The 14,300-nt window shown below is 35.3% G+C and overlaps 3 protein-coding genes across 4 annotated transcripts in view; 1 reads left to right on the top strand and 2 right to left on the bottom strand.

The window, feature by feature from the left end:
- LOC118746691 overlaps window positions 1–2,858 on the top strand; it is an 11,561-nt gene extending 8,703 nt beyond the window's left edge. The window contains exons 2-3 of one of the 2 annotated variants that reach the window (XM_036480574.1): window positions 1,715–1,871; window positions 2,350–2,858. In XM_036480574.1, the coding sequence (XP_036336467.1) occupies window positions 1,715–1,871; window positions 2,350–2,752 (560 nt within the window). In that variant the 3' untranslated portion in view covers window positions 2,753–2,858. Of the gene's footprint in view, window positions 1–1,714; window positions 1,872–2,325 lie in introns of both variants that reach the window. The other variant, XM_036480573.1, reaches the window with a different exon arrangement.
- Window positions 2,859–5,636: 2,778 nt separating this feature from the next.
- Window positions 5,637–6,632, bottom strand: LOC118747184. The gene has a single exon (XM_036481174.1). It carries the CDS (start codon window positions 6,630–6,632, stop codon window positions 5,637–5,639), a length of 996 nt encoding a protein of 331 aa, XP_036337067.1.
- Window positions 6,633–10,370: 3,738 nt separating this feature from the next.
- The window catches only part of LOC118746689, a 6,835-nt gene continuing 2,905 nt past the window's right edge, over window positions 10,371–14,300 (bottom strand). The window contains exon 2 of the mRNA XM_036480571.1: window positions 10,371–10,983. Coding sequence (XP_036336464.1) covers window positions 10,505–10,983 — 479 coding nt within the window. The 3' untranslated portion in view covers window positions 10,371–10,504. The remainder of the gene's footprint in view (window positions 10,984–14,300) is intronic.

The raw sequence follows: 14,300 nt of genomic DNA, 5'->3' as shown, positions 1-14,300 counted from the left end.
GACAACAAAATCTATAAAAATATCGGTAATAAAATCGATAACAAAATCGATAAAAATATCGATAACAAAATCGATAAATAATCTATCATAAAATCGATTACAGTGTCGATAACAAAATCGACAACAAAGTCAACAAAATATCTATAACAAAATCGAGAAAAAATATCGATAACAAAATCGAAAAAATACCGATCATTATATCGATAAGTTCCGAAAATATCGATAGCAAAATCAATAACATTATCGATAAAAATTTCGATAGCAAAATCGATAAAAACATCAGTAATAAAACCGACAAAGTATCGATTATTATACCGATAAACCCCGAAGTATGTACTTACGGACACATACATACTTTTTGTCTCCTTCCCACACTTCCAACATATGCACGTGTTTGCAAAATGATGACGAGGTGATTTTGTATGGAAAATCATTTATGCCCATATATTTGAATAAAATAAACATATATAGAAGATATCAACCAATACTTCCCATATACCAAACGAAAGGAAAACTCTTGAATTTTTGATTAAAGAAAACAAAAACAAAATCATTCGAGCGGTTTTCGAGCATTTTGGTAATGAAAAAAATTTGCAAATTTTTTCAAAAATTTTTTGCCTTAAAAATGCTCAATATTTGATAAATTTATATAAAATTTGTACCCGATAATATTTCTACTACTCCAAAGAACCTATATCCCGAAAATGAAAGTTATATATGCCAACAATAAGTTGCTAGAGCACTTTAAAGGCTCAAAATTGACCCCAAAATAAGGCAATGTTTACCGTTGTTTTTACGACAGAAACCGAATTGGTTATTTACAAAAATGAATCTGTCGACAGGTTTGGAATTTTATCTTTGAAACGCCACACTTTTCTTTGAAATCGCTTTATTAGTTCTCGTGCAATAAGCGTTTTTGTGAAGCTCTAAAAATTACAACTACAACATTTGAACATAGCCCCCATACCTTAAGGTAAGACGTATTCTACGTCAAAACATTCTAAATTGTCAAACTAAAGATTTCTTAAAACTCTTTTATTTGATACCCATTTTTAATATGTATTTCATTTGGGCATAAAATAATTTAATTCGACTTTTCAAATAGGCGGCAACCCTCTTCAAAATATTTTCAAACTATTACATTCTTAAACCTCTTTGCTTTGAAAATCATATGGTGATATCTTACATTAGAAATTAACCTATAATTAATACTGAAAAGCTATTAAATTTTTTATCAAGAATTTTAAATTGTGTAAATATAAATTTTGATAATATCTAGAGGTAATTTTTTTCATTTCCGAGTTGGTGGTAACATTATTGTATTCTTATTAGCATCCGGAAATTTCTTGCTCTACCGAAGCTGTAAGTGTACAGTGTACACTAAGATTTTTCTTTAATACCGAAATATCGAATTGAAACTGAAACAAAATTTTTCCCCGAGTTATTTATGTACATATGTATGTATGTATATGGGAAAACGAATTTTTAAAAGAGCTAAGCCCTTAATGTACCTAGATTTTTTTTAGACGACTTAATTTTTTAATTTCTATAAAGTTTTTTTTTTAAGTTTTAGGTTTTTTTAAAGTTTTAGGTTTTTAGGTAGCACAACAAAAATATCGCCTAAAATGAAACACCCTAATGTTAATGCATACATGCATACATATGCAGATTTCCATATGTTTATAGTTGTATGCATTTACGTTCGCACTTTCAGATGCGGAGTGCAAGAAACGCTGGAAATCGCTACGCGACACATACACAAAAACAATACGAAAATCACATCTGACTACTTCAGGTAAAAGAGTCCCAAAAACAAAGTATAAATATGCTGACGAGCTATCCTTTTTGCGTGGCATCAAAGAGGGCAAACAGTAAGTGTTGAATATGTGTTCAGTTGCTCCTAAATAAGTACCTACATATCGCACAGCATATTCGAAAGAGGCACAACTCAAAGAAAATTTAGGTCGATAATTAGTTTTGCATAAATCAATTCATAGAATTTATCAACAATTAATGCAAATAAATAAATATATTCTCTAACTAGAAAACTACGACTATACCTGTTGCTGAATTAAGTGCGTCGCATCTGTATCTGCATCCACGATCTGATTTTTAAGTTTTGTCTCTTTTAAGTTGGTGTGCGATATGTATGTACATATTGAGCTCTAATCCCGAAAAAATGTAACCGGCATTTTTTTCAAAATTTTCTTTTTGATGCAAAAATGTATCTAGATGCTCGGTTACGTTTTTTTTTGGGGTTAGGGCTTGACATTTACTTACATAATACATACAAACATACATATGCACGTAATAACCGGCATACAGTGTTTGGAAAATTGTTTTTAACAGGTCCTATAGCAGTGATGAGGATACTTACGACAACGAGGAGACAAACAATGACGATGAAGATCTCTGGGGACCTTTACCATCACCAAAAATGGATGAAGACTCCCAATCGAGCTTTTGCGCGCCATCAAATGAAGTCGCTCCTGCTATTGAAATTGAAGAAAATGTTAAACCGGCTTTCACAGAAGTTATACAAAAATGTAGCGATAGCGCCGTCGAAGCGCGCGGCTTTGATCCGCTAGGAGCGAAAAATTCGACTGTAATGGTATTTGAGAGTTTGGCGCACAAAATTTTGTCAGCTGGTTTGTCGGAAAGTGATGTGGACGCTATTGAACTTAAGGTGACATCGATTGTTTATGAGGAAATCGCGAATCGCCGACAAAATAGGCAAAGTAAAGCCAAATAGTGGCAACAACAACAACAGTGATAATAAATTAAATACATATGTTTGTGTACTTCTATGTACAATTTATACATGTAATTAGTTTTAAATAAAAAATGAATTGAATATACATACCACCTAGGGTATGTATCTCTTATACGGCTCTTTCAAAAGTTAGCTCAATTATAATGAGGAATTCGCTCTAAATAGGAAAGGGCGTGTCCTTCAGAATTCAGCGTCAAAAATACTGTAAACAAATTTTAGGGCAAATGTATATACGTATGTACATAAGTATTTGCTAGATCCATACAAAGATAAGATAGATGTAAGTTAGGGCGGGTCAATTTCTTTGTGACTATGTATATATAGCATAGGAGGATTCTTCGTATAATTCTGAGCAAATTGGCCGAAGAAACCTTTCACTGTTGCGAGCCCTGGTGGAAGTTTTAAGAAAAAGGTACGTGCAGAAATCAATTCCTTATACAAAAAAAAACGCTTACCTATAGCATGTTTTTATAAAAATTTTAAGCACCTCCTTACGACACTATAGCAAAATGCCAAGATTAATTTTAGACCCATGGCTTCCTTGGCAAAATTTGCTTCGAATTACGCGCACAGTCGTAAAAATCTTCCATACAAATTGACGCGCCCTAATGTACATGTAAGATTTCCGTCAAAATATTTCAGAAAAATTTGAGATTTGCGTGCGCTAAGCCGATTTAAAAATATCTCCAAAAATCTCATGATTTTGATTCCGTTGATAATATTTTTTTGAACATTTTTAGGCACTTCTATCGTCTGAAGTTATTTTTTAGAAAAACTATTTTTAAAAACTAATTTTATTTGTAAGGAACCCGATTTTTGGAGGTATTTCCAGTAGGTAAATTTTGATATTTTTCCGAAATATTTTGGCGCAAGTCCTAAAATATGATACAAATTATATTGCCCATGGGAAGCGGTAACGACCTTTTTTGTATGGAGAGTGTTGCACGCGGAAAGAGTTTCTGTAAAAAAATTTTCAAAAATTTACGGTGATCTGCAGCATACTCAAATACGCATACTGCATATTCAAACTGATTTTAAAAATTGCACGAAACAAGATTGAAGTTTTTATGAAAACTTGATTACTTCAAATTTTCCACAAAGTTTGAAAGAGTTGGGGATACAATCCAAAAATGCTGAATTCGATCTACGTACATACACGGCGATAGTACGACCCTTGATAACTTATGTAGCCATCATCTGGGTCGATAAAACTGCACAACTTGGTACAGTCAAAGCGCTCACCAAGATACAATGGCTGACATGTGAATGCATAACTGGAGCAATGAGTACTTGCCTAACCGCATCTTTGGAAGTTCTTCTAGATCATATCCTCTCTACTAAGGATGACTGGTATCAATATCAGTTTCTTAGTCGTGAAATATTGATATTCTGACGAATCAATGCCCTGAGAGCTTTAGCTTTACGAAGATTGACAGTAAAGAGTACCGGGTAGATAGTTGGACAGAGGTTGAGATACTCGGAACCTATGGGAAATATTTATATGCCAATTTTCCAGGCTGAAACGTGCGCTGTAGAAAGATGCGCGGACTTTATTATCAAGTGAAACTTCCAGAATCGGAACATGGCAATCTTGACTAAGGCCGCCAGACCTATCAGGTAGCATCTAAACTTATGATTGAATTCTGTAATAAACTAAATACTGTTGGTATAACCAACCGAGTTTGGGTTCCTTGGATTCCGGACACATTGGTATTCAACTAAACGAGATAGCCGATAAACGAAACGATGTAAGTACCATCAACGCCTTTCATTGGTCCAGCGCCTTTCTGTAGCGCCCAATAAATCTTAAGGCCATTGTGCTTTATCCCCTACATTAATAACAACAATAGCAGCCCTACCCAAGCCTAGAAATGAAAACGACGTCCCCAATGATTGCAATATAGTACATTTTTATAAACAAAAGCGAGGTCTGCGATAGCTATTAGACCTATTAGAAGATATCAAAGCATCCAATAGCAAAAATGATAGAATACAAGAATGCGCATTCCCGACGTCGAAGTTATTTCTCAAGTAACACTAAAGAAAGCCGAATAGTAGGATAAAAGAAAATACCAAAGGATCAATTACATTAATGTTCCATTTTCCGATAGGAAACGAGTTTTAATTGCTTTAAATTGTGAAAATACATACATGATTTGTAATAACAATTATTTAAAAAACAAACGGATGTTTTAGTGAAATTATTAGTGAATTTCAGGGCATTTAAAGTTTTTGAGGCGTGGTTTACCAAAGTAGCGGTTTGTGATGTGCGTCACCTTCAGTTCGCTGGAACATGATCCAATAGCACATATCGTCGCAACCATGTCAAACTATCGAATACACATTACACATAAAATTACTTGTAAGAAAATCGAATGTGTGACCAAAAGGTGGAAACTGTGACCTACTGTGTGTAGAAAGAAATTGTAATTTGGTGTAACAAAATCATTTACACAAACTACCATTTAAGCCTAATTGGTTAATGCTATACACTAATTTCCTTAGTCGTTTTCTTAGTGACATTAAAAGCTTCATTTTATTTTTAAGTCTCTAAAAATGCGGCAGATGGTAAGAGGTTTTTCACAGCAACAAATCTTAAAAATAACAAAAATTGAGTTATCAGTTTTTTACCTGAAATAGTACACATTTATGTATGCATATACATTTTAACATATAGAACAATGTCATCTTAACCTGAAATTTTCTTATTAGGCGTATTCATATAAATCGAATATCTTAACTGTATCAATCTATCGGAAATACAATAAAAATATTTATTTGGAGTTTAAAGTATCTTTTTTAATCTATAAGTATTATGTAGATATGGACATCTTTATACTAGATCTAGACTTATTCAATGCGGTTAGCTCTTCAATTTCGGTGGATTCTTGAAAATCTGCTCCAGTTGTGTTATCAAGCCGATAGCGCGATAGTTCTCTTTCATCATCGCAAAATCTTCCAACACTTTCAGATGACGCATAGCTTCCGGATAGCTGTCTATATCGGGAAAAGGTGGGGGCGTAGAGGGTTTTAAAATAGGCTTGGTAGCAAAACAGCTTGTGTTAGCTGATACAGTCTCCTCCGCTTTCACCACAGCGCTCTCTACTTCTTCGTCTTCCTCATCCGAATCAAGATCGACGACAATCGGTGCAGCACTCGCGCTTGTAGTGCTCATATTTTCAACACTCTCATGATTCCCCAAATCATCTTTAGTACTGCCATACGCTTTATGATCATCAACGTCATTTTCAGATTTCATAAAATTCTGTATCGCCTTTTCACTATCATTCCGACCACTTCCAGGGGTGTCCTCTGCCTCCATATGTGTTTTTTCTTCCTTCCCTCCAGCTTGCTTGCTTATATACTCCATTATATCGATACACTTCAACGAACGTCGCTCCTCCATAGAACTTGGTAATTGTTCCGTCATTCCTGGTAAATCCAATGTATCGTAATGCGATTTAAAGACTTGCAACCAATCATTGTTTGGTGTAAAATTTTCAATAGCTAATGCCTCTTTCACTTCAAATGCCTTCGTTCGTATGATTGATATGTCGATTGGCATGCGAAGATAGTGAGCGCGTAGTAGAAACTCATAGACCACTTCGCAGAGAAAGTCAATCTTCTCTCGACGCCGATTGACTATTTCTTCTGCTAATTTCTTGGCACGTTCATTGTGGTAGCGCTTGATCTTATCTCTATTAGCGATGATACTCCTTACCTGCCTTGTACTGCAATGGAAGTAACTCGCCAAACGGTTGTAGTTTGGTGTATGTTTAAACGATTTAATTACCATCATGCGTTGCTCCAACGATAATTTAACGTACTTGCGAGAGCCCATTTGCATGGTGAAAGACATATTGCATCTACATTTATGTGCTTATGTATAGTATACATATGTATGCAGCAGACGTGGAGAAGGTGGATGATATGTATGGGAAAAAACAAAAACAACTTTACGTATGAGTCAAATAAAGCTTTTTAAAGCCACTTTGCCCGAAAATAGTAAGCGCATTTCAACCGAAAGCGACCTCACTTCGATCAACTTGCATCGGATACTAAATAAAGCAGGCGAAGACACAAAAGCCAATCATCGGTCGGCTAAGTGGCTATGATCGAGAGAGGCAATAGTCGGAGAAGTGCCAAGCGTTCCTCGCTCAGCAATGGCGATTTAATTCCTCTTATATATGAACATATGTATGTATGTTTGTGAATAGATGCGATGTTTCTGTACATACTTATGTACATATGTGCATAAGCAATGTTAACCAACCCTGCAAGAATAGGACTAGACCGCGATGACTCCGGGAGCAAAGGAAAAACGCCTAATACCACTTTTGGTATCTTTTTATTTGGAATCAACTGTTCTTATTTGTTCGAGCATGTCCTATGAAGAGACTAATTATTCACCTTTATACCGAAAGGGTATAAAAGGCGACTAGTCACTTTTAAAAAATAAAAATAAAAATTTGCGCCAGCTGAGATGCGAACCGGGTTGCTCTGTTTTGTTAGGCGAATACTCTCTCTGTGTGCCAACGCCGCACATGAAATTCCATTGACTAAGTGCGTACATATCATTAAATCGTTAATAGTACCCGTTAGAGATGAGTTGGGGACTAATTGACCTCCAATTATACCCAAAAGCGATGAGTCGAGCCTAATTGACCTCCATTACTACCCGTATTAGACTAGTTCGGACTAATTAATGCCCAACTGTACCCGATTGAGGTAATCTCGGAATACTCTCTTTAGAGATTAGAAAATTTTTTGCAGGGAAGTGAGCGCCAGAAATTAGAATGCTGTAAAATTCGTCGGTTTTGAAGAGCTGAGTTAGTGCTTCGGAATTATTGGGAGAGCTGTGCTGGTCCGCTCACGACCGAACAGTCGCTGAATACGTGTGTTAATATGGACATGTGTGTATATATGTAGTATGTAGCATGTATGTAGTATTGCCTTTTAAATCGTTTGCTGAGCGCTGAATCGACTATGGAGATTTGGCTCGAGAAAATCCGATCGCTGGTTTGAAAGCATGCAAAGTGTTTTAGGAAATAAACAAAAATGTTTTCTACCGTACAATCGTAGTAAAATACACACACGCCATGACGTACGGAAAGCAAGTTAAAAATAAAGAAGGTAAATATAAGAGGTTACTTTGCTTTGTTTATTTATATTTTTACTATCACTATACATATATTTAAAACCCAAAAACAGATTATAATAAAAAATATATCGATCTTGTACTTTCTAAATAATATACATACATACGTAAATTACTTAAGCATTAATTATGTATGCAGTTTTTTTTTCAAAAAAGGGTTTTTTCATTAAAAAAAATTTAATTTTTTGCGTTTTTAGTATTTTGGCTTAAAAACATAATAAAAAACATATAAATTGTTTACATCAACTGAAAGTCAAATTAATTATCTTCATTGTATTGTGATGTCGTCATCGGTTATGTAGTTCATAAGATATTAAAATAAATAAAAAATTAAAAAATTTTACTTTAACCTTTTATATCTTTTTCTACAGGTATGTACTTACAGTGACAAGACAATTGTGAATATGTACATATTATTATTTACTAAAATATCCAAACACAAACAATTTTTTCATAACTCTGCGATTTTTTCGGTTATGTATTGCCTCTTTTTCCCAAATTAACCAAGACGTGGCCGCATTGTACAATTTACTGTCTTTGAAAAATCATTAACAAAAACTCTACCTACTTCCAGCAAACCATCCAAGAGACTACTGTAGTATGTATCCCGCAGCAATAAGGCGGCCAAACTAAAAAAAAAAACACACCAGTTAATTTTGTGTTTTTAGTGCGTGGTATTACCGTATAACATATCGACGGCTGAATGGAAGGCCGATCTACCTCGGCAGCCGTTTCGAAAACGGCGTATCTCAGAAAAAAATTTCAAGAACGTCCTATTTCAGAATTTTGCTGAAGAACGCTTTATTTTAGAATTTGATTGAAGAATACCCTTTTTCAGGATTTGCCTGAAGAACGTTCTATCCTAGTTGACGTTTCAAAAACGCCCTATCCCAACTGAAAATATAGTAAAAATATGTTGAGATAAGGCATTTATGCCGTTTTCAGGCAAATTCTGAAATAGAGTGTTCTTGATAATCACCCTCATTGCGAGAGTCGTGTCGAATGCCAGTCGTTTTTCGAGAGTCGAATCGTATCGAAAATTGCACGTCATTGCCTAAAATTTCCACTCGACTAGTGCATTAAAACGGAAAAACTTGGCAGCACTGTATAGTTTTCGACGATTTTGGTCGTTTACTTATTTCATTACGACAATAGACAATGCTACTGTTGTCGAGTCGTACAATTTAGCCTAATTTACGACCTACGCAATGAGGCTGAATGTTTAGTAGACAGCCGCCGATATACATATAATATGTAGGTCCATCATCCACTCAGCCATCAATATCTATTTTTAAATAGGTGTTCACAAATTATGTAAGCTTTTAAGATTTTTCCTTCCAACTTATAATTTTATGGGACTAAGGGCCAGTTTCTCAATGTCTGGTTAACACTAACTGCAGGTTCAACATCGTTATCGACTCCATAACATATAACAGGGAGTGGATAACGTTGTGTTTAACCTGTAGTTAGTGTTAACCAGATATTGAGAAACTGGACCTAAGTGATTGCCCCAAGAATTTCATATAATTTACACCTACATCCATTTGTAATTGCTTTGTTCTCAATTTTAGATAAAACCGAATAACGCATTTACATCAAATCAGACGATTTTATCATCTACGGTTACCTCTATTGTAATTTCCTGATAAACATTTTTGTATAACATTTTAACCCTCTCGCTGCGATTTTTAATGAGCTTACTTGGAAGTTCTTCAAAAAGATATACTATCAAAAGGGGTTGAGGTGTTAAAATGTTTTACTTATTTTCCTTTATTTTTTGTAACTGAAATCTGATAAATTTGACTCATTCTTGAAACTTGTTCGTAAATTCATAAACGGTTGAATGTTTGCGATTAAAAAAAAAATGAAACCCCGGTAGCAACTTTTGATTTTTTTACACTTTGAATTCTTCGTGATTGTTTTTATTTTCTACGTAGAATGAAATAAAGCGATGTCCAACGATATTGATATTTTTATGGACCTCCCTTATAGTTATAGGTTTCCAAAGACAAGAATTAGGTTTAAAATAAATTTACATATAAAATGACTTGTGAGATAATCGAATTTGTGACCAAAATGTGGAAACTTCGACCTACTGTATGTAGAAAAAGTGGGATATAGTGGAGCAAAATCATTTTAAGGTTTCACTTTAACTCTTTTTGTGTATTTTGGTTTGGTTGGTACAACAAAATTTCTAAGTTGGTTTCTTAGTGACATTCAAGCTTCAAGCAATCTTATCAACCTTTTCTTGCAACAACAGATCTAATAAATAACAAAAATTGAGTTATTATTTATTTACCCTTAATAGTAAATACATATTTATATATTTACATATTAACATTTAGAACAATGTCGTCTTATCCTGAATAATTCTTAACAGGCGTAGTATTTATGTAAAAATCGAATCTCATTACTGTTATCAATTAATGGAAATTCGTTTAAACATATTTCCTCTTTCGATTTTTAATTATCTTCTAGATAAAAATATGTACATACGTATGCATAAATGTAAATACTAGATCTAAGTAATTAACTGCCTTAACATGAAACGATAAAAATTTCAATTAAACTATTCAATGCACTAAGCTCTTCAATTTGGGTGGATTCTTGAAAATTTGCTCCAGTTGCGTTATCAAGCCAATAGCGCGATAGTTCTCTTCTATCATCGCAAAATCTTCCAGCACTTTCAGATGACGCATGGCTTCCGGATAGCTGTGTATATCGGGAAAAGGTGGGGGCGTTGAGGGTTTTAAAATAGGCATAGTAGCAAAAGAGCTTGTGTTGGCTGAAACAGTCTCCTCCGTTTTAACCACAGCGCTCTCTGCTTGTTCGTCTTCCTCCTCCGAATCAAGATCGACGAAAATCGATGCAGCATTCGTGTTTGCAGTGCTCATATTTTCAACACTCTCATGATTCCCCAAATCAGCATCATCTTCAGCACTGCCATACACTTCATAATCATCAAATTCATTTTCAGATTTCATAAAGTTCTGTATCGCCTTCTCACTTTCATTCCGACCACTTCCAGGAGAGTCATCTGCCTCCATATGTGTTTTTTTCTTTCTTCTCTCTCTCTTGCTTGCTTACATACTCAATTATATCGATACACTTCAACGAACGTCGCATCTCCATATCACTTGGCAATTGCTCCACCATTGCCGTTAAATCCAATCTATTGTAATGAGATCTGAAGGCTTGCAACCAAGCATTATTTGGCGTAAAACTTTCAATAGCTATTGCCTCTTTCACTTCAAATGCTCTCTGTCGTATGATCGCTGTGTCGATTGGCATGCGAAGATAGAGAGCGCGTAGTAGAAACTCATAGACCACTTTTCCGAGAAAGTCAATCTTCTCTCGACGGCTATTGGAAACTTCTTCGGCTAAATCTTTCGCACGTAGATTCTTGTGAAAGTGCATGATCTCATCTTGATTCGCAATAATTTTCTTTATCTGCCTAAAACTGCAACCAAAGTGATTCGCCAAACGTTGGTAGTTCGGTGTCTCTTTATACAATTTAATTACCATCACGCGTTCCTCCATCGATAATCTATTGCACGTCCTGTTCTTGTGAAAGCCCACTTGCATTTTACACGATTCCAGGGTGAAAGACATGTTGCACCTACATACATATAGTATGTATATGTATGCAGCAGAAGTGGAGAATGTAGCTGGTACGTATGCGAAAAAAACAATACAACAAATACTACTTTACGTATGAGTCAGATAAAGCTTTTGAAAGTCACTTTGCTCTAAAAAAGTAACCGCGTTTCAACCAAAGACGAACTCACTTCAATCAACTTGCATCGGATACTAAATAAAGCAGGCGAAGACACAAAAATCAACCCGTCGGCTAAGTGGCTATGACCAAGAGAGGCAATAGTCGGAGAAGCGACGAGTGTTCCTCTCTCAGCAATGTCGTTTTAATTCTTCATATATATGTACATATGTGCATATGTATGTATGTTTGTTCATAGATGCGATGTTTGTACATGCATGCACACATACGTGCATAAATAAGCAATGCCAATGAAGTGAGCACCAGAAATTAAAAGGTTGTAAAATTCGTCGGCTTTGAAGAGCTGAGTGAGTGCTTCGGAACTATTGCGAGAGCTGTGCTGGTCCGCTCACGACCAAGGTGTATTAAACAAGGTGCGATTGACAACTCAAGTTGGCTCTCTTTTAAGGTACTACTATGCCAAAAAATATAAACAAGCGATTCAAAATGCATACAAAATTTTTTCAATTTGTCTTTATAGGATGGTTCTGCTGAGACCAATGTCAAATTCAATCACACTTTGTTGAATATATTTTGCTCACGACCAAGGTCGCCGAACACTTGTGTTAATATCAGGGTGTTCAGATTGTTTAAAAAGAAAATAGACATTTCTGAAAAAAAGTTCGCCAAAAATCGCCAATTTTTTTTTTTATAAAATTCATGAAATCGACTTAACAAATCTTTTATTAAAAAAATAGATCTTGTTATAAAATAGTTTTTAAAACCAAAAACGAATATAATACCTTCAGGGTAATAATAAACTACACAAATCACTTATATGTACGGTGACCATATTAACCAATGTAAAATAAAGGACTTTTTTTCAAATTGATTTGGGAATACGTACATACAACTTGTATGATAAAAGTAGACACCTTACCCATATCGTAATTTAAATCAAATATTTACCAGTTAATTATATTATTTAGGGCCGTTTTCTCATCTAACCTTTAGTTTACCGGCCACTTTATCGTCTCGATATACGAGTTTTCGTTTTCTCATCAGCGCATTAATTTCTCGAATCGATAAACTGTTGCTCACCCGATGCAACCTTTAAAATTTGTACCCAACTTTAAATTTTGGTTTGGTTTTGGTTCATGAGTCAGATATATTAGATATTTCAACCAAGGTTTTGGCTTTTGCTAACAGTTGCTCTTGCTCTATATTTGCTTATGTCGCATTGCCAACCTTTGAAATTTTATGACGAATGTAGTGAAGTTTCACTCCCGGAAATGTAGTGAAGTTTCACTATACGGAATAACAAATTAATTTTTACCGGCAAGGTAAGAAAACGAAAACACTTTAAAGTGAGGAACAATTTATCTGCCCTGTTAGTAAAGGCCACTTTACAGCTTACATTAGAAAACGGCCCTTAATTGTACAAGTTCGCCTGCTGGAGCGGAAAAAGAAGCCAAATCCTTTTCAAGGACTTCGCCATCCTTTGCTACCGAAATGCGTTAACCATAATTCAGACTGCACGACGAAGAAAGCACACAGTGGTTCAAAATTGGACTTTAATGTTCATTTTTACTAAAAACAAAAAAATGCTTTTTTCCGTGAACATTTTTTTATAACATTTCAAATTTTTTTTGTGTATTTTTTTTTGTTTTGGGAGAACCATTCAATTGTTTTCCACAATTTTTTTTTTATGTAATATTTATTAACTGGAACACGAGAATAAGTTTTCTTAAAAATTCCTACTTTATCTGCATTTTGCACTAAAAAATTTAATATAATCAAATAAAGGTTCAGAACTCAGGCTCGACTAGTCTCTTGCAAATATCGTAGGCTGGTATTGTCACTTGCGAAGCGAATGAAAATATAGGCGAATTTAGCCGTCTCGAATTGTGAGATGCGAATCTCTAGCGAATTCGCCGCAAATTTGCGAACGAGTGGCGAAAATAAATTTCTTGTATTGCCACTAGCGAAATTCGACATTCGCTTCGCCAAAGCTGTCAAAATTTGTCGACTGTTTATTTTGTTCGCGTTTGAAAATGGAAAGGACGTCAGTAAATTTTAATCCTATTTATTTTATTTAATAAAATCTAATTTTCAGAACAAAACGGACAACAACGCAGCAGTTCCAAAAGCATAATGGAAAATAATCCAGACGTCGCAAGAGGGATGGGGAGTTACGGTTCCACAAAGAAGAGCAGGGCAGAGCTGTGGGAGAAGTTCGCTACCGAACTTAACGCCATTGGTCCTCCTCCAATACCTAGCAGACGCGAGTGGAATAAGGTAAGAACTGAACTAATTTGTGTGACCGTAGTTATTTACATATGTACTATTTAGGTTCGGTTAGACTACAAACTTAAGCTGAAAAAAAAATTGCCACAAACCGACGCGAAAATGTGGCCACAGGAGGAGGACCGTACACGCAGCAAAGTTTAACTCCACTAGAGCGAACGGTCGATGAGCTGCTCCACCTGCAGGAATCAGTAAACCCTAGAGGCTCTTCATTTGGCACCAACGTGGCGGAAACTACGGTGAGTGCCAATGAACCCTTTGCGAAAGAATTTCAAACATTGAAAAAAACTCGACAAAGTTAGGGAACGTACCCATACTACGTGACCCGTTCAGGGGGGGGAGGGGGA

The sequence above is a fragment of the Rhagoletis pomonella genome, unplaced genomic scaffold, assembly GCF_013731165.1.
Source record: "Rhagoletis pomonella isolate Grant_MI unplaced genomic scaffold, Rhpom_1.0 Rhpom_scaffold_00011, whole genome shotgun sequence".
In the NCBI taxonomy this organism is placed as follows: domain Eukaryota; kingdom Metazoa; phylum Arthropoda; class Insecta; order Diptera; family Tephritidae; genus Rhagoletis; species Rhagoletis pomonella.
This window is presented reverse-complemented; position numbering and strand designations above follow the sequence as displayed.